General features: G+C 38.9%; 1 protein-coding gene across 9 annotated transcripts in view; it reads right to left on the reverse strand.

The window, feature by feature from the left end:
* Nucleotides 1-20,299, reverse strand: part of GRIK1 (glutamate ionotropic receptor kainate type subunit 1) — a 352,370-nt gene that overhangs the window by 129,656 nt on the left and 202,415 nt on the right. For all 9 annotated transcript variants that reach the window (XM_033087845.1, XM_033087814.1, XM_033087823.1 and 6 more), the window contains exons 2-3: nucleotides 12,648-12,815; nucleotides 8,639-8,896 (exon numbers count right to left, since the gene is read on the reverse strand). In XM_033087845.1, coding sequence (XP_032943736.1) covers nucleotides 8,639-8,896; nucleotides 12,648-12,815 — 426 coding nt within the window. The remainder of the gene's footprint in view (nucleotides 1-8,638; nucleotides 8,897-12,647; nucleotides 12,816-20,299) is intronic.

The following is a 20,299-nucleotide window of genomic DNA, read 5'->3' on the forward strand; positions in this document are numbered from 1 at the left end:
GAGCATGACCACAAGAGAGCTCAATATGGTCTTTAAATAAAATGGGGAAAAAATGTGAGAAGTGCACTTCATATGCTGCAATGAACAGCTCTTTTGTTCTTTGAGGAATGGAGTGTGAATCTTAAAGTGTGTCTTCCTTATCATGATGACTTACACATATGTTTATGGCGCTTGCAGTTGAAAACATTTTCTCACTTCATTCATTCATTTTTATAGAATCACATTTCCTGGATGTTCATTTTATGACAACCACTGAGGGTGTGACATAAACACATCTTGCTTTGAGGTCCTCACAGCTCCATAGAAGGATTTTATCCCATTAAACTCTCATGATGTGGGTGTAGCATAAGTTACTATTAATTTTATAAATTATGAGCTGAGGCTGACGGAGGTTGGAACAACTTGCTGAAGGTCATGGTGAGGCCGTTAAATGGCAGATTGAGGGTTTAAGGCCAGGTCAACCTTTTGACTCCCAATCTAGGGCTCTTTCCACCAAATCAGTGGCTTCTTCTGACTTTTAGATTTCAGATCAACTAAACAACTGACTGAATCACTAACTAATTAACTTTATTTAAAAAAACAACTGAGGAAATAAGCAGAGAGAAAAAAGTTTGGATCAACATAAACCCTTCAACCTTTATTTGGCAAATTGCGTCCATTAATAAACACCACTCTTTCTCAAAAAAAAAAAAAAAAAAAAAAAAGACCGTGCATTTTCACAATTGTTTTATAAAAGAAAGTTATTTTAATACCACTAGAGGAGAAAGGACAAAGACTCACTACAAAGACCAGTTTCTAGTTGGACTCAATTTATCTAAATTTATCTTTGGGAAAACTCACTAACTAGTAAGCCCTAATGTCCTCGTTTTGTCTGCATACAGATGAATGGCCCTCAGGCAGGGAGGGGAGCAGCAGATTTAAAGGTTACTGACCCACATTGTGGTAAGAACAATGAGCAAGGAACAGTGAGGTTTACATTTCTCTTTTCCAAGCAATTGTTTCCTTCAAAACCTTTCTGCCTTCATTAGCAAACGTTGTAGAATCCATAATTCAAAGGCTTTTTTTTCTTTTGTCTCTCCCCTCCCCCCCTTTTTTTCCCCACAGAATTGACAGAAAGCTTTCCCTTTGTTTGTATTCTGCAGCAATCTATTCAGCATTTACACCTCATTGTAAAGGACAGTTAAAAATTCTTTGCTACACAAATAATTTCTTCAGGGAAAGGAAATCGATGTGGGCACACTCCTGACTTGGCTCAGGGTCTTCCAGTGTTTGGAAGCCAGCCCTGACTGAGCGTGCCAGTGCTCCCAGCATGGACTCCAGTTACAGAGAGCAAAGGTGCACACAAAGCTGATAATGGTGATGGTTTTCCTAGCCCACAGTGGGACTTTAAAAATAAAATGCATAATAGGAAGACAACCAACAAACCGAACTGAGGGACATTCTGCAGTAAAACCCACCTGTGCTCTTTAAAAATATCAAGGTCTTGAAAGACCAAGGAATGCTGAACTGTTTTAGACCAAAGGGGAGACTAAAAGGACATGACAACGAAATGCAATGAGTGATCCTGTGTTCCAAACAACGCTGTAAGGACAGTTATTGGGATAATGAGAGAAAGTAGAAATTATCTATCTATCTATCTATCTATCTATCTATCTATCTATCTATCTATCTATCGAGAAAGTGTGTATATATGTGATCAAGTTCTGTTTATTTTAGAAGCATATTGACAGGACCAGATCCAGCACAAGTTTTGTCTGTGTGTGTTATCAAGCTGACCCAGCAATCTCAATCAGCCTTTCCCTGTGAGGAGAGAGTGTGAAGACAGCGTGGGTACAGGTCACTCTTCCATAAGGGTGGGGGTGGGGTAAGTTGTCTCTGGGTCCCTCTGAGCAGGTGAAAAAGGCTGGAGGACTTATAATTTTTATAATACCCTTGGCCGCGAGCACTCCAAGTGGGCTCCATCTGTGCCTAGAACAAAGCCACGTTCTGGAGGGGAAACCAGTGCCCTCTGGTCACTAGAAAGCCTCCATATGCTTAAGCACAACTTGCCATGAGGCACTCAGGCCAGCCAGCACCAGCTTCACATTTATATGTGATAGCAGTATTGTATCAGTGTTAACTTTCCTGTGTTTGATGATTGTACTATGGTTATAACAAGGAAAGTCCTTGTTCTTAGGAGACACTCTAATTTATTTAGGGGTAAAAAGGTCATAATGTCTGCCACTTATTTTCAAATGGTTCAACAATACTGCTACTTACTTATTATTATGGTTGTTGTAGTTGTTTTTATATTAAGAGACTCATAGGGCATTAAAGCAAATGTGGCCAAATGATTACTGCTGAACTTAGATGAAGGGTATATAGGAGTTCATTGTACATTTCTTGCAACTTTCCTCTAAGCTCAAATCATTCTAAATGAAAAGATACAAACATATAGCTATGAAATAATATAAGAACCTCTTTCCTCCACTCCCACCTCCAGGAATGCAATTGGAAACCACACCGTTGGGGCCTGCTAAATTCACATGTGTTTGAGCTGGGCTCTGCATATAGAGATAACTTTTAAAAATGTCCAAATGGCCAATGCTAAACACTTGCTTTGGCCACGTATCTACTCTGCACTCACATATGACAAAGGAAAAAATGCTGATTTGCATGCACATCGAGTGACTCTGGGAACAGGGGAAGCATATGGAGGAGGAAAAAAAAAAGAATCTGCTACTTTCAGTGGGCGTTTAACATTTCCTGTGACTTCTCCTTAAATAATAATACACTTTGCTGTTTACATTGCCCCTTTTTATGAAGCATGCTGTGTGCCTTATAAATAGCTCGCTAAACCTCAGAATGTAACTCTGAGGCAGATAGGTGTCAGTGCTGTTTTACAGTAAAGAAAGTGAGGCAGAGTGAGGTTAATTGTTTGGATTGGCCCTGAAAATGTGTCACATATTCCAGGAATTGGAAGGGACCTTAAGGGTCAAACCCCTGCTTGATGCATGAATCCCCGCTAGACAGTTGCTGCTGAACACCTCTCCGTTTGAGAAATTATCTTCCTCATGTTGCAGCCCAATCCATTTCTGGATGGCTTTAGTTATATTTACTGAGCATCAGTTCAAAAGAAAAGTGCCTAGGTTTTCTTGACTCTTAATCTAATCCCTGTTCATTAAACCGCACCAATTGGTTTGATGCCATAAAAATGAATGTAATAAGCCGTTGGGACCCAAAGATAAGATCACACATTTTAAATGTTAATTCCGTCTTCATTTGAACTTAGAAACATGCAAAATGGTATTTCACACACGTGTTGGTATATTAATATACTCAAATCTAATAAGATTCTTAGGGGGATCTCTGCACCCTCCAGATGGGAGGAAGAATCAGAACTGAAACATGGAAATGTCTGAGTGATTTACCTGGGGAAATACAGTACTTTTAAGTGCAGATCTTCATACATGCGCTTAAAAAGAAAAAATCCTTCAAGGAAAGCCTATACTTCCCAAAAGAAAAATTGTGTCCCTTGTTTTGCAAAAAAAGAATCTAGTCAAAATATTTGAGATTACCTGTGTTGTAGTGAGCTCCATCAGTAGTATATTTTAATCCTGAATTCTGACTAATATCAATGGTAGTTAAAACTAATTACCTGGCATGCAATATCTGAAGTAGTTTCCTTAACAGGATTCTGAAAATTTGAATAGGGTTCGGGTCAGGAGACTGGAGTGGGTAAATATGAAGGGACAAAGAGTGAGAGCAGAGACAAAGAAAAATTATAATTTATATCTTGTTGGTACTAAGTGCCAAGGATTTTCTATTCCTCAGCTCTTTCAGGTGGAATTGTGGGAAGGTATGTGGTAGGAGTGTTGTGTAGCATGAGTGGTTATAACTACACAGTGTGGTGAGTTGCTGACAGTGAAAAGATTCCACTACTTTTCATTCAGCACTGATCATATACAGAATATCTTTCATTTGGGGCTTGGTCGTCTACATCAGAATGTTAATTTTCTTCTAGTCCCAATTGTAGGCCTCTGTCAAGAGTCCTGTTTCTGAACAATATATTTTATCTGTTTTCTATGGGAAAATGGAGGGAAATATAATAAACATAACAAATTTAAGTCTCTATTTAAATACAGCCATAAGAGCAGCTATTTCACTTATTCACAGAATGGTCAAGCATATTAAATGGTTTAATTACACAAAGTAGTTAGAACAGTGCAAGGCACACGGTGCTCAAGAATTTAGTTATCGTGATGTTTGTGGTTATTTCCCTTGTGTTTTCTCCCTGGATTTATTGTTTCTTTCAATCACTGCATTTTTATGGATGTTGATCTCATTTCAAATTAGTCCTTACTGTAAAGCTTTGAGAGACTATTTTTCAAGTGAGAGCTAATAGCTCTTTATTGTAACCTGTATGTCAGAAATCCAGGAGCTCCAATGTGTTGAGAAAAATGACTTAAGGCAACCCTGGATGGAAACAAAACAAAACAAAACAAAAAGACTTACGAGCTATCTGTTATGAACTCAGGGCGAGAGGCATCCGGCTGGACCTCATTTCCTTGGTGGCTTCATCTAGTCCCATTAATATGCTGAGGACTCTCAAATTTGTGTCTCCAGCCCATATCACATTCTTGGACTATTACAGACTTACGTACCGACGGCCTGCTTGTCACCTCCATTTGGAGATCGAGCAGACATCGCAAACTCAAACTTAACATGTTCGTGACCGAACTCTTCATACCATCCTTAGTCCTCCAAACTAGCTCCATCCTTTGGGTCAGGCCAAAAAGTGTCGAGTCATCTTTAACTCCTCTCTCTCTCTCTCTCTCTCTCTCTCTCTCTCTCTCTCTCTCTCTCTCTCCTTCCACTCCTTCAGGGCATTATGCCAACTCAACAGTCAAAATACTTCCTGAATCGGACCCTTTTTTACTTCTCTACTGCTATCACCTTCATCTCTTGCTTTGATTTCTCCAGAAGCCACCTGATTTTTTCCTTGCCTTCTTGTATAATCAATACAACAGCCAGAGTGGTCTTTTTATGATGTCATCTGATCACCTCACTTCTCTGCTGAAAACTCCAAGGGATTCCCATTTCTCGAGGAGCCGCAGCTCTTCGGGTGACCTACAAAGCCCTTGCTGATCTACAAGTCTCTCCTCTCTGACCTACTCTCCCACCACCCTTCCCCTCACTCTGATCCAACTACACTGGCCTTTTTGTTTGTTGTAAGTAAAGGTTTATTGAAACACATCAAACTTATTCACTTGCCTGTTGCCTGTGGCTGCCTTTTTGCTACCTCAGCAGAGTAGAGTAGTTGTGATGGAGACCCTAGGGCTCAGAAAGCTTAAGCTGTATACCATCTGGCCTTTAGAGAAAAGGAGTGTGCTGGGCCCTGTTCTACAGAAATGGCTGTGGCTGCATTTCACTAAGTTTGGCCTTGAGCAAGCCACACTGCATTCAGTGCTCAGCTTCTCAGCTCTCTTGATGCCTGTAAAGGAATAAAAGGCAGGCTTCCACCGGCTTCGAATGAAGCAGAGGTGGTGACCAATGAGTAGCAATTTCTCATTTCACTTCTAATGTAGGAATCAGACAAAAGTAGGTGACTGTTGGAAAGAACATTCAAGCAACAGAGAGAGAGGAGAGAGAGAGAGAGAGAGATGAAGCGAGACAAAACTTTACTCCCCCCAACAGTTCTCAAGGATCTTTCTACATTTTCACTTCCAGAGGACAGAATCCTGCCAGCTAGTATTTAATGAATTGAATTTCGACGTCCTTAGAGATAGGCACAAGGCTCCCATTGACTTCAATGGGAGTCTTGGGCCATTTGGTCCCACAGGCATCTGTGCTGGATTCAGGCTATTTCACAAACTCGTAAACAAATCTCGGTAAAGTGCTGTTTAACGGGTACTTAATCCTGGTGTGAGGGTGGGTCGGGAGCACACCTAAGTCTTTTCCTTTCCTTCAGGTTTACTAAGTTTTCTCCTTTTTATTGCTTAATAATTACTGCAACCAAAACCCTGAGGCAAGCAGTACTAAACCCACTCAAAGTCAAAGGTGTCCCTTTTATTGATCTCAGTTGACCTGTTTACTCTCTGGTCTCCGATTTAATGCCTCAATTGATTATTCATTTACATTTTTAATGTCTTTGTGGGAAAATTCATTTTAACATGAATCATCTTTAACTTAATGGGCAACATACAATCTCATTTTGGATTTTCCATTTCAACAAGTATTTATTGAGCAACTGAGCTCACATGAACTTAACAGGGATGGAAAGGACAGTTCAGTTTCTTGCAAAAGATGATAGTAATGATAGTTTGATATTCCTCCTGTGTAAGATGGCCAACACTCATGGGTGCTCGCCTGAAATCAGAACGGTAATTAGGACATCGATTTTTGAGTCATGTTTTTACAAATTATATTTTGTCCAAATACAATTTGAAATTTACTGCAGTTATGCTCACACCTCTAGTTGTGTTCTTTCTTAAATGAAATCCAGAAGTTTCAGTATAATTTATTGATTTGTCTTCCTTTTAGATAGTCCTGCTTTGCTGGTGATGATAGAAATAGCGTCAGAAAACTATATTATAGTGTGTACTACATAATGAGGAATAGTATGGTTTTATCAGCTCAAGGGATTCTCTATTTACAAAGGTAGATAACGTGGATGATCTAACTGCACTAACATTTACAATATAATACTCTATCTCAAGGGTCTTTATAGATGCTTGTGGAGTTCATTTGATAATATGCTCTTTCTTCACAGTAAGCGAGTGGAGCTCTAAAGCTATGACTGCCTGTGGCTTATCCTTCCCAGTAGGGCTGTTTTGAATATAATATTTATAAATTATATGTCCAATCACCTACCTTTACTTCTTCCTAAAATGGGATGAAGTGTAAGAAAATACGTAAATGCATATTTCCAGCCAGAATAGTCACTTTTATCTGACAGTTTAGAATGGAACCAGAATTCAGTGCCAAGTAGAAAAGGTTCAGTATTCACTCTCTGGGGAGCAGTGAGTGCTAGTGTTTGGTGAAAAGGACTGTGAAAAATCAAATACTGTTTAAGAGTTTAAATGTACTTTATTTTATTAATTTTCACTATTTTTATTAGTCTTACTACCAAATGTGTATACCAAAGTAAGGAAATAATTTCAATTCTTGGAGAAAAAATATTCAGAAAGTAAATACAGTCATCCCTCTGTAGCCATGTAGAGATGGTCCAGGACCCCCACGGACACCAAAACCCACAGATGCTCAAGTCCTTTACGTAAAGTGGTGTAGAACAATCCATACAGTTGGCCCTGCACACCCATGGATTCCCAATAGCAGGTCAAAAATACTCTTTTGGGTCCACGGTTGGTTGAATCCGCGGATGCAAAACCCAGAATATGGAGGGCCAACTGTGTATTTATTGAAAAAATTCCGCATGTAAATGGATCCAGGCAGTTCCAACCTGTGTTGTTCAACGGCCAATTGTAATATTATTTTTTCCACATGTAATTATTAAGCCCATTCCTTCCTATATGCCAGGATTGTGTTAGGTAGCAGGTTATAAAAGTAAATAAGATAAAATTCCATTTTTTGAGGAATTTCTAGGCTCATAGACATGTAAACAGATAATTGAAAATTTTGATATAATGGTTATATTTACAAAGTGATTTTGAACCCTACGGTGGTCTCAGAGAGCTTTAAGGAAGAAATGAGATTTGAGTGTAATCATGAAAAATGAAGGAACTCACCACCTTGGGGGCTGTGGAGGATCATCCCAAGGGAGGGGCCATCCTCCTAAAAGAATCATTGGGATGAACTTGGGGGCATCTAAAAAATGGCAGAGTCTTCATAATAACTGATGTGAGACCATAAAGAACATAGAGAAACTAGTACCTGGGTTAATGAAGACGAAAGGGCTAGATGGTGAACAATTTTAAATTAGGAGAACTTGCACTGTATTATGTGGACAATGAAGAGTCACCAGCAGAATTTCAACTGAATAAAAGGAGGTCTGAACTCTGACAAACCTCACAATGTAACCAGAGGCAAAGGGGGAAGTTGCCATTAAAAGGACCTTCATTGGGGGAAATGTCTAGGGAGAGCAAGGCACTGAGAACCCCATTTCTGTCCTTCGCCCTGAAATAAACAGGTGGACAATTTTATTAAGTCAGGGCTCACGGCTGGAGGGTCATCATCCCTCTTGCAAGAAATGGTCAGCTTTATTGATCCAACCTCTAACTGGATCCCCCTTAGTTAACCTTCTTTAGCAACGTTTCTAGACATTTATCCTGCTACTTACCAAGCTAGAATCATACTTTGTGGTCATGTTCAAACTTTCTCTGTATTATTTAAGAAATGGAGTCCAGGGCCCAGTCTTAATAGAATTGGGTAGATGAAATGACATCTTTAATATTCTGATTGGATTACAACATATATCAAAAAGGTAATATTTCTTTAAAAAAATCCTCCTAAGTTTGGTAATGAAAGGATCAACTCACCAAAAGGAACTGGAATTAGCTAGACATGCATTTCTAAGTTAGACTACTCCATCAGCTTCATTTTCATGCACTCCACCTGATGAGTTCATGACTATGGAACACTTCGGTTCCTTTTGTTCAGCCCACACGTGGCCAGGTGAGGCCTTGCATGAGTCCCATACCTGTGCTGTCTTCATATACCACAGTCACTGTTTTCCAGTTGTAGTAGAGGACCAGATCTAGGACTGCCCTGCTGATAGCCGCGTAATCTGGATAGAGGTTGATGTAAAATAAGTCTTTGTTGTCCACCGAGGGGTGTTTCCAGCGGGTCTGTATGTGCGGAACTTCAAGAGCGTTGCAAATAGACTGCACAGCACTGACAGAAGAACTATGGGAAGGGCCAAAGACAGCAGCCACACCAAGAGCCAGCTGGTCACACGCTGATGCCCAACGACAAGGAGGGAGTGGAAAGAGAGGGCAGGAAGGGGAAAGAGAAAGAGAGTTCTGTGAATGTAATCCTTTCTTCCATGATTCTTGTTTTCATTTTCACTATTGCAAACTGTCCTCCACTATCCCCCTGCATGCATAACCCAACTCCCAGAATTCCTCAGATACTAATATACTGAGAGATGTCAATGTGAAACTGATTCGCAACACACCACAGGGCCAACTCCCTGCAAATAAAAATGAGTTGCATGTCTCACTTCATTACCTTTAATCAGATGGAATCTAAATCCCTTGCTTGGTATGGTGTTAACCCAGGGGCGCTCAGAGCTACTCTACCAGCCAGTTGGCAAGTGAGCGCCATGTGAATGAAGTTTTGTTATATGGCAGGCTAGCAGTGCAGATATTAATGTGGTCACAGAATTCAGAAGACTCCTGTGTGACTGCAAAATGCTTTAGATCCTGTCTTCCCAAAACTTCGAAAGAAGTTCCAGGCTATTGAAAAACTGCTAAAGAATGTTAAGTGATTCTGATACCTAATTAATTACAGAATAATAGAATAGCATAGCTTAACGGGATCCTAGAAGACATTTTGTCTAACCTACTAATATCATAGACAGTGGAGTATGTCAGGGCCACTGGATAATGGCAGAGTTGTACCAGAACCCGGGGACCTTGCTCAAGGTCAGTTCACTCTCTAACTCAGTATCAGTCAACGTGTAGCCTTACACAATCAAGTCAACATGTATTTAAAAATTAACTTAGGACATTTATTTGTTTTTCTCATTGTAAGATTATATACACTTATTGAGAGAAATTAGAATATTTAAAATTGTAAGGAAGAAAAAAAGGCTGTGTAATTCCATCATCTTGAGATAATATCTATTGATATTTTTGTGTTCTGATTTATTTAAAAAATGAATTATATAGATAGAGTTTGATGCATTGTTTGCTTTATTTCAGACTAAATGTAACACTAAAGCATGCCTTTTACCCCAAGTCACTACAAATTCTTCAACAGTATATTTTCAGTGTTTGTAGAATAGCCCATTCCGTGAGTATATCGTCATTTATTTAACGATTTCTGAATTCTTGAATAATACTGAATATTTAAGCTGCTTCTAACTTTTGCTATTATAGGTAGTTATCTTAGTTCTTATATTTTTCCCTGAATTTTACATTGTATTCTTAGAGTAGATGTTCAGCTATAATTCAAGGTATTGATATTTTTTAAGGTAATTGGTACAAATTAGTCAAATTCCCTTCCAGAAAGGCTGGGATACATTATCTCCTACCACCATGCAAAAATAGTGCCTACTCATTTTATGCTAACATAAATTTATGCTGGCATTAAATATAAATTTAAAAGCATTTCAAATGCATACTTTAAAGCTAGTTTAAAGGAATTTGAAACTGCTGAGAGATAATTGAATATTTGAATTAAATTATAACAAACTTTATAAATGAAATTATGTTAATATTTATGATAATGTCATTCTACAAATAAAAGTAAGTAGAAAAGCCATATGGTTTAGTCAAAATCATCTAACTTAATTTAGAGAGAAAAAAATAAATAAAATTTTGAGGGTCATATTCCAAATATCTATGGGACAGCAAGTGTTGAGTTATTCACAAGGAAAATTTTCTGATCTTTGGCACTGACCTGCCACATGAGATATGAAGACATATGCTTTTCTGCATTAAGTACTGTAATTGTAATTGCCATTGTCCCAAGAAGTTCATTTTCTGGCTATGTTTTTGTTGTTAGCAAGTTAAAATGAGAGCATAAGCAAATATATGAACTGTTGTTTTGTCTAACATGGGCCATGGATTGAAATTCTTCCTAATATTTAGCTCTGGGATGCTAATGTTACTTGACAAAAAAATCAATCCTTTTGAATTCTCTTTGCCAGCAAATTACTAGTTTTAAGAAGCTTTTGGGTGTTTAATTTACAAGTACTGGCAGGTACTTCAGATCACAAAAAAGCTTTCAATTTTATGTGGATTGAAGTATAATTGTTAAATGTGGTTGGCTTTCTGAGGTATTTACTCAACAATGCTTTTTTGTGTGGGGGGAGGGTGTGAGGGAGAGAGAGACAGAGAGAGAAATAGAGAGAGACAGAGAAAGGGAGTTAGAGATCTAGCCCATAGAGATAATTTATGTGAATAAGCCTTGTAAACTTTAAAGTGCTGTATAAAGTTTTATCCAGAGGGTGCCAAAAAAATGTATACACATTTTAAGACAGGAAAAAACTGTATTAAAATTGTAACACTCAATATATATCGATAACAAAAGATGGATACAAGTCATATCATGTGTATATATTGTTTTGGCACCCCCGGTGTTTGTTCATAGACAACTCTGACCTATATAGTATCTATAACTCCATCCACTTTTAAAAGAAAATATTCTTGTTACTAAGATCCTGTCATAGGTAGAAAAAAAAAATCATTATACTATTTACGTTTCATCTGTGCTCCCAGGAAAACAAGTTTCGACACTTCTTTTGTAAAGAACACAGAAAATCTTAGAAGAGTGTATTAGGTGAATGTATCCTATGATCCTAACTGGGTTAATTCTATGTGGAAACAACCAGTATTTACGGTAGTTACTGGTTGTAACTAAACCAGCATAAACATGGTGCTCATTGTGTTCTGTTTATTTGGGTGTTTTTGTTGGGCAAAGTGTTCTTCTAAGAGTGAAAGAGCCCCGCCTGTTCTGGGGGTGAGGAGCAGCCTTGGTTTTCATACAAACGTCTGTATGAAGGGAGTCTCAACTCCCTTGTTCATTGACAACTCTGAGGCCAAGCTTCAAGTCCGTCACATGTTACCACGCTTCACAGCGTCCTCTTGGAAGTGTCTGGGGGATGCTAAACAGGTCCCACAATTCACATGACGCTTTCCATGAGACAAACCTTGCAGTCTACATATAATTAGATGACTTTTTTAGGGCGTTTTCTATTCAGAAGCAAAAGAGAGTCACGTGATCAAGTGTAGAGATTGTTCTCACCAGTTGAATCTTCTTTTTCAATTTTAATTATTATTATTTTTTTACAGTGGATATCTTTTCCACACTTGAAGCATGCAGAGAGCACAATGAACTCCTTTAACCCCAAGTCGCCTGCTTTATTTTTTTGTTTGTTTTTTATTGTATGATTCCATTTATGTTCTTTTTTCTTTTTATTGAGGTTTCATTGACCTGTAACGTTATATCAGTTTCAGGTATACGACATAATGATTCAAAATTTGTCATCATGATTTTATGATCCAGTGGAAAAAGGGTTAAAAAAATTGAGAAGCTACCAGGTAAACCCACTGGCTCATAACCTGTTAAAATTCAGGGTGTGAGTTATATGTGCTGTGGGCATTTCCACATGCACGGTGGATGTGACCTTCCGCAAAGTTTTATTTGACTGCACTGCACAATTTCATGGTGGTGTCTCGGCCTCGGGAAGGAAAAAACAGATCAAGCTTGACATTTTCCATTCACAGCTGAACCAGTTAATCATAGAGTGGAGGGCACTGAAGGGGAACCTAATCAGAAAGACCCACAAAACAGACCTGGGCGACATCCACCAGAACAGTTCAGCTTGCACTGGACGATGACATCGGGGACTGAGCGAGAGTACCTGCAACCCATTTGCACAAAGATGTCCACTTTAGAAAAGGGCAGGTGGCCACAAGGAGGTGACGTGTAGCGCAGACATGTCCCCCAAAGAAGCTTTAAAACGTTGTGAGAATACTTACCTCTCCGTGAGGCTTCAAAACTGTCAAAAAGGTTAATTCTCTGGATGTCATAGGTTAGTGTGGTGTTCGGCATCAGGGTTCGATTTCTGTTAATGCTGGTGACTGCGAACTTGAATGCTAATTCTTCAACATTAACCGGTTCATTTTCCACAGTTTCAAAAATCCCTCCTGCAGAAGCAAAAGACACACATGAGAAACGTTAGTCACATTAGTCACACGTTTTAGCTTTTTACAAAGAATAAAATATAAATGATTCCAACAAAAGGCCCAAAACAATAAATGTAGGCGTGGGCAGAACAAACCCCAAACCCTGTGTTAAAAGTGAAGTTTATCAGCATGTATGACATGTAGATAAACAGTTCTAATTTCATATGTATGCTCCTAATTTCAAACCCAATGTTGGAAAGTATAATCCTTCCCAGATGGCAAATGTATTCCAAATATTTAGTACCATGGAAAGTATAACTGATAATAAGGTGGGGAGTGATTTCCTACAGTCTGGACATAAATCACGCTGTGGTTGACCTAAACATAATTTGAACTGTATCCTGGTACAACCATCCTTCCTGCAAATGAAGCTCTTTCTATTCAGAAGCAGACATTCTGGACTCTAGAGGCATCATGCAGAGAGTTGGGATCCAAATGAGATATACATTTATAGAGTTTTCAGAATGAAAATATCTTTTCTTGGTGGCTCAGAATTCTGGGGTCATATTCTAATACTTTCCAAAGTTCATGGGCCGATTTAAAGAACTGTCTTTTTTGTTTCTTTGTTTTTGTTGATGTTGGTGGTGGTGATGGTTTTTGTTTTGAAAAACTGTTTGGCCCTGCTCAGAAGCAAACCTGCCTCCTATCTCTGGAGAAACATGTTCCTCCACTGTCCAAAAACACATGCACTAAGCTTCTGATATCTTAGACATGTGGATCTCATCAAAAGCAAAATATAAAATACCAGTGCTTAAAGCCTCATCAGAGAATTCAGCTCTGAACTTGACACAATGAGCTTGATAGGGGCAATTGATATATATTAACTGCACATTCTTAATGTTTTTAAGAGCTGTCCTGGGATTTTCAATAGACACAGGGCATATATTAGAGGCTTTTAACTGGCCTCCATTTCACTTACTCCTTGATGGCCTAATATTCCCGCTTTCCTTTGGAAAAACATTAATTGGTGCCAGTGGCATCATTGTAATAAGCAGATGGCTACTGATATACTCTCACCATTGAGTGATGCCTCACCAAAGGCTAGTTGTAGCAAACTTATCTTGGCTAGATTGATTTGCATGTGCTTTAAGTTTTCTCTGCATTCAATATATATATATATATATATACATCCAAAACTGAAAATCAAAATAAACATCTATAGACACAAGTATGATTTAGGTATATTCTTTCTTAGAAAGAGAACTCCAATTGGCAGAGTCTAGTTCAAAGAAATTATGTTGATCCTACTTTAAAAGAATAGTAAACAAATGCATATTTATAACTTTTAAGTTAAAATTATTTTATTATTATTAGTTTTTACAATCTCCTGCTCAACTGACTTTCTCTATTAAATAACCAATTATAGTTGTCAGGTTGGGGAAGCTAAGGAGGTTTGTGTTGAACTACTTTGGCTCCTTTAGGAAGTATCTCTGGCTTTCATACTGATGATGGATGTTCATATGGAGATCATTTCATGTTCTCTGAGAAACTAAGTTGAACACTCTATGACCATGGTTAACCTTTACCTATGGATTCATGTTGGACATTTATTGTGAAATCAACATTAGGAAGATTTTTGCTTTTAAGTGACTTTGTCTTTTCCTTTGTCATACAATGGTAAGCAGGTCCTTGGGGGGGTCTTCCATTTCTCTCAGAACTCCTAGTGGTTGCTCAACAGAGAGGTGGTAAGCTCATATCACAGACATTTAGTCCCAGAAGAAGGTGGAGGTATGGTGGGTCTACTGCTACAATCAAGGTGACTCACAATTGGAATATCCCAGACTTAGGATCAGAACCTGGTGTTCGGGCTTCCACAGTAATTACCTGCAATTACTTGTTTATTTCTCTCCCGAGCACATGGTGAGAACTCTCATGAAGAGAGCCTGTTCTTATTCAGAATCACCATTCTTATGGAGACCAAAGTATCTTGAGACCTTCAGCCTGAATTGTTTAGGGAAACAGTCAATTATTGGCTCAGATGTGAGCACCATTAAACTGTATGAGGCATGCTAGCAGGAGGGAACAAACACCTGAATAGAAATCAGAGCTTCTGAATTTTGGACCTTGGCCTGCCTACTGCGTCTTTGAGAAGGATTTTTAAGTATCAGTAAGAAAGTTACTATGAAATAGCTCTTTGGAGTACTATTCTGCCATAAGACAAGATGAAATAGTGCCATTTGCGACAACATGGACGGATCTTGAAATTATTAGGATAAGCAAATTAAGTCAGACAGAAAGTCGAGAACCATATGATTTCACTGATATGTGGGATATAAAACTGAAAGCAACAAAGGAACAAGACAAACAAATAAAGAAACAAAAGCTCATAAACACAGACAATAGTTTAGTGGTTACTGGAGAGTAAGGGGGGAGGGGTAGTAGATGAGGGTCAAGGGGATCAAATAAATGGTGATGGAAGGAGAAGTGATCTATTATTACGGAATTGTACACCTGAAACCTAGGTAACCTTGCTAACCATTGTCACCTCAATAAATTATAAGAAGGAGAAGGAGAAGGAGAAGAAGAAGAACTATCTCTTTTACTGTCAATATTTCGTTTAAGCCTCGTAACATTTCAGGTAGGAGATAGTATTCCTGTTTTTATGAATGCAAAAAATGAACAGAGAAATCAGACATTTTGCCCAGCTTATTCAAAATCACAAAACCTTGGCTGGTAACTCATATGTTTGATTCTAGTGTGTGTGTGTGTGTGTGTGTGTGAGTGTGTGTGTGTGTGTGTGTGTGTGTGTGTGTGTATACCGAGGTGCGAAAAAAATACATAAACATGACTTGTATTCATCTTTTTTATTGGTATATATTGAGTATTACAATTTTAATTCAGTTCTTTCCTTTCTTACAAGGCGTATACATTTTTTTGGCAATAGATAGATATGTAGATATGTAGACATATCTGACTATCTATCTACCTACCTACCTACTACCTATGTGACTTCAAAGTATTTCTGATATCCTTCTCCTCTAAATGTGTGCCATTTTTTTGGCAATAGATAGATATGTAGATATGTAGACATATCTGACTATCTATCTATCTACCTACCTACCTACTACCTATGTGACTTCAAAGTATTTCTGATATCCTTCTCCTCTAAATGTGTTGCCTTGCTTCCTTTGGAGGAGTTCTCTGTAAAAAATGATGTGATGCAGCGAAAGTGCCCTGAAAACTCAATCATAATAAATTATTATCACACATAAATAACGAGGATAAAAAGAAGAAATAGCACTTGTAGAACTGCCTGTTCATGTCAATATTATTCCTTTGATATATAGTTGTCTTTTACATAAAGCAGAATGTACCTGAGTTTAAGAGAATTTTAAGTGTTTTTATTATGTGTTTAGGTGATGCGTAGGTGATCTCTTTTTTTTTTTTTTTTTATTTGGGGGACAATTTTCTTTCATTCCTTCACCAAGCAGGCATTATAAATGATGCCATTAGCTCAACACCCCACCACACTGTCCTTTTTTCCCTTAGAAATGGCTGCTGATAATACCAAAATCTGCAGTTGAGTGTGGAGAGGGGTGGGGAACCACCAGAAAAGTGAAGTCTGTTGGAAACAAGGGAAAGTTATTAATAGGAGTACAGCTCACACACCAGTCCTTATAGACTGGGTATATGTGATACTGTGATTTATAACAAGAAAAATGTTTATAAGAGCTCTTTGACCCCATTTCTGACAAAGAGCTCTTAAAACCCTTGGAATTTCCTATGTGATAACATCAATAAATGTGTATTTTGTTATGTTAATGAGGTGACTTTCTGAAACCACCTATGGAGGGCGGGGGCTGGAAAACCAAACTTGATTAGAGTGTCGGAATTTTCATTCTCCTACCCCTTTGACCTCTAGGGAGGGGGAGGGAGAGAGGCTGGAGGTTGAGTCAATAACCCGTGGCCAATGATCTAATCAATCATGGCTCCATAGAAACCTGAAAGGACGGGGTTCTGAGAACTTTCAGGCTGGTGAATCCATCCTTGTACTTGGGGGATGATGAACTCCAATTCTAGGGAAACAGAAGCCTCTGCACTCGGGACCCTCCCAGACCTCACCTTATGTATCTCTTCCTCTGGCTGTCCATCTATATGCCTTTAATCATATCCTTTAAAAAACTTGTAAACATAAGTGAGTGTTTCCCTGAGTTCTCTGAGCCACTCAAGCAAATAATCAAATGCAAGGGATGAGGAGGTCATGGGAACCTCCAGTTTATATTCAAGTCATACAGAATTGTGGGTAACCCGGGGACCTACTACTTGTGTCTGATATCTAAACTTGGGGGCAGTCTTATGAGACTGACCCCTTGACCTGTGACCCCTCTGACACCATCTCAAAGTAGATAGTATCAGAATTAAGTTGAATTGTAGGACACCCAGCTGGTGTCATGGAGAAACGCTTGGTGTGGAAAACCTCCACACATTTGATGACCAGAAGTGTTGTGAGTGTGATGGTTGTGTGAGAGTAAAGGAGAAACATAGGGGCAGTGGCTTTTTCCAGCTCACCCTGGTTTCTGTATGAAGAATGGACTGAAGGGAGGAGAGTGTCACAAATGGAAATAGAGATCTGCTACAGAAACCTTTGCAATAACAGGCTGTTGTGATAAGAGGCTACTGAGATAATCCAGGTAAGAAAGGATGGTGGCATGGTGCAGATTAGTGACATTAGAGTATGGCGAAAAGTGATTCAATTCTAGCTAAAAATTGAAGGTAGGTACTGATGAACTAACCAAAAGTGGGAAGAGAGTATCAAGGACGATGTCAAGTTTTCGGCCTGAAATTGCTAAGATGAAGAAAAGTGCAGGTGTTTGATTTGGAGCATCATTCATTTCACGGTGCCTATTACAAATCCAAGTGGAGATGTCAACTAGGAAGTTAGATAAGAAGTGATCTGGATTTCATGGGAGAGGTCTGGCTTGGAGATAGAAATTTGGAAGTCATCACCATAAGGTCGTATTTAAAGCCATAAGACTGGTTAACATCACCCAGGAGCAAGTGTAGACAGAGAGAGGCAGAGACGGGAGTCACAAACCAAGGGATGACGAGAGCTGGCAGAAGCTGGAGGAAGCAAGGAATTGAATCTCCTCTAGAGCTTTTGGAGGAAGCAGAACCTTGCTGACACCTTGATTTCGCCAACATCTGGCCTCCAGAAATGTGAGAGAACAAATTTTCCTTGCTTTAAGCCACCCAGTATGTGGTAATTCATTATAGCAGCCATAGGAAACTAATACAGTATCCTAATAATCTTAAGAAAATGTCAATAGTGGTTGCTTTTAATTACTCTGTTTTTTTCCTCTTTGTAAAATGTTACCTTATTCAGTACTTCAAATAACTACCTCTGGCTCTCTAATTTGATTTTGTAAATAAAGCAGGTAGCTCTACCGAACAATGCACTGAGTTTCTTTGTTTATTACACTTTCCTATATTATTTTGAATGTGACAGGGCCAAGATGTTATTGTACACATTCAAATAAACCTCGCTTATTCTCTTCACTAGCTGTAGTGTGCCCATTGTGGCAAATTGTGAGATCACCCAAGAAGGGAGACTAAAAATATTAGCTGTCAATCAAGAAATGGGAAGCTTCAGTAGTGTTGAGTCCTGTTTTGCATTTTTGTGGAATCCTAACTATTCCAGAAGCTATCAACAGCAAACAAGATGGCAATTTGATCAATTCCTTTGCTAATAGTTGATCCTTAAATATACAATACTATATTGTCTCTCTTTCTTCCCACAACCGTAATTCTAGTTTATTACATCATTACTATATATTACTATAGACCTATATTTACTACACCTTTAATTGCAAGGCTACCAATTTAACTTCTAAGATTCCCATAGTTAAATACTCTCTTCCCCACTCAGCTTAGCTCTTCGTGTTTTACTAACACCATCTTGGTAAAGATTTCATGCTGTATGACTTTGCATGGGAAGCAGGCCTTCCTTGATGACACAATGGGGCATCAAAGGACAGGGTTACCTGGATTTTAACTTTTCAAGAAGTCCTGGGTAAGGACAGAACTGTGGGTAAGGAAGAAGACAGAATCAATGGTCTGGCTGTTGCTCAGACTTTCTACAAGTGTCTTCATGTCCTGGTGTCCTTGGAGGAGGGAGAGTGGGATTTGATGTTACTCCTGAAAAAATAACCACTCTCTCCTTGACGTCTTAAAGAGAGCTGCACAAATTGAGCAGGAAGGGCCTTGGAGGAGGAAGAAAAAATATCTATGGAGTAAGGGATTCCTGATGTGCCTCAGAGGTAGCAGTTACGGGAAAGGCCAAATAAGGGAAAAGTTGTGGTTTATAGGCTGTTTAGCAGATGCTGCCCATAATTTTTTTAAAAATAAATTTGAATTGCACATTAAAAATGAAAAAAAAATTATCCAAAGCCAAGTGATTCTTGTCCCAGTGATATTCAATATTCAATTCATCCAACATTATTGGCCATCTGTTATTATCTAGGACAAGGCGGCCAGCAGTGGAGGTTACAAAGATGAAAACCAGTTGACTCTTGCCCCCAACAGAGCTTCCATTCTATTGGGACAGGTTGAACTATTGGTGGTAGACGACGGAAAAGGAAACCACGTACGACAGTCAATTAATTATTCCATCAACAAAACAAGAAAGCCACTCTATGTCCCTCCAATGTGGAGTCTCTCCTGATTCTTCCAGCCAGAGGTGAACTCTCCTTGTCTTTTGATAATGAAATCTAGCTCATAGCTGCAGAGTTAGTTTTGTTGTAAACTCCTAAGCTGGGAAGCTAACCTTTCCTGGAGGGGAGGGACAGTGTTTAGTGATACTTGTGTCTGCCAGGACTCCATACAACAATTTCAGCACAGTACATTGTCTCCAACAAACGATCAGTCAGTTGACGTGAATCTCTCTGTCTCTCTCTCTCTCTCTGCCTTAACATGGTGCCTGATAAAGTAGTATGTTCTCCCAGGTCAAAGAGGCTTCTGAGAGAGGTGTGAAAGAAGGAGGGCGGTTGTTGAGGTATAAGAGTAGAGTGAGACTGCCCAGCTTTCCCGTTACTGCCTTTATAGAAATGATTATAGCTCCGTCCCCACCATTATGGCCCGTTGTCCCCAGAACTTAGAAAAGCTCTGATCCTCTCTAAATGCTCACTTCTCATCAGACTGCTGGCACCTTCACAACATGGAGAAATGGCTCATCGCCTAGTCAACTGCAGATTTCAGGCGGGACCCGGGAATGTTGCCAAAGGATTCACGCCAAACTTTTATTCTTATGAAAATCTGTGATCGCTCTACTATCTCTTGAGATCAGTTACAGTTTTAGCTTTTAACATCTCATTTAAATGACACATATTCATACTACAGGGCTCAAATCCCTTCTATTTCCTTACTAATTAAGTGAATGGAATGTGTCAAGTTCATAGCCTGCATGCAGTCCAGGGAAGTTTTGTCACGCATTTCACCACAACTTTCTT

This window comes from Rhinolophus ferrumequinum, chromosome 2 (genome assembly GCF_004115265.2).
Source record: "Rhinolophus ferrumequinum isolate MPI-CBG mRhiFer1 chromosome 2, mRhiFer1_v1.p, whole genome shotgun sequence".
NCBI classification, from domain to species: Eukaryota; Metazoa; Chordata; class Mammalia; order Chiroptera; family Rhinolophidae; genus Rhinolophus; species Rhinolophus ferrumequinum.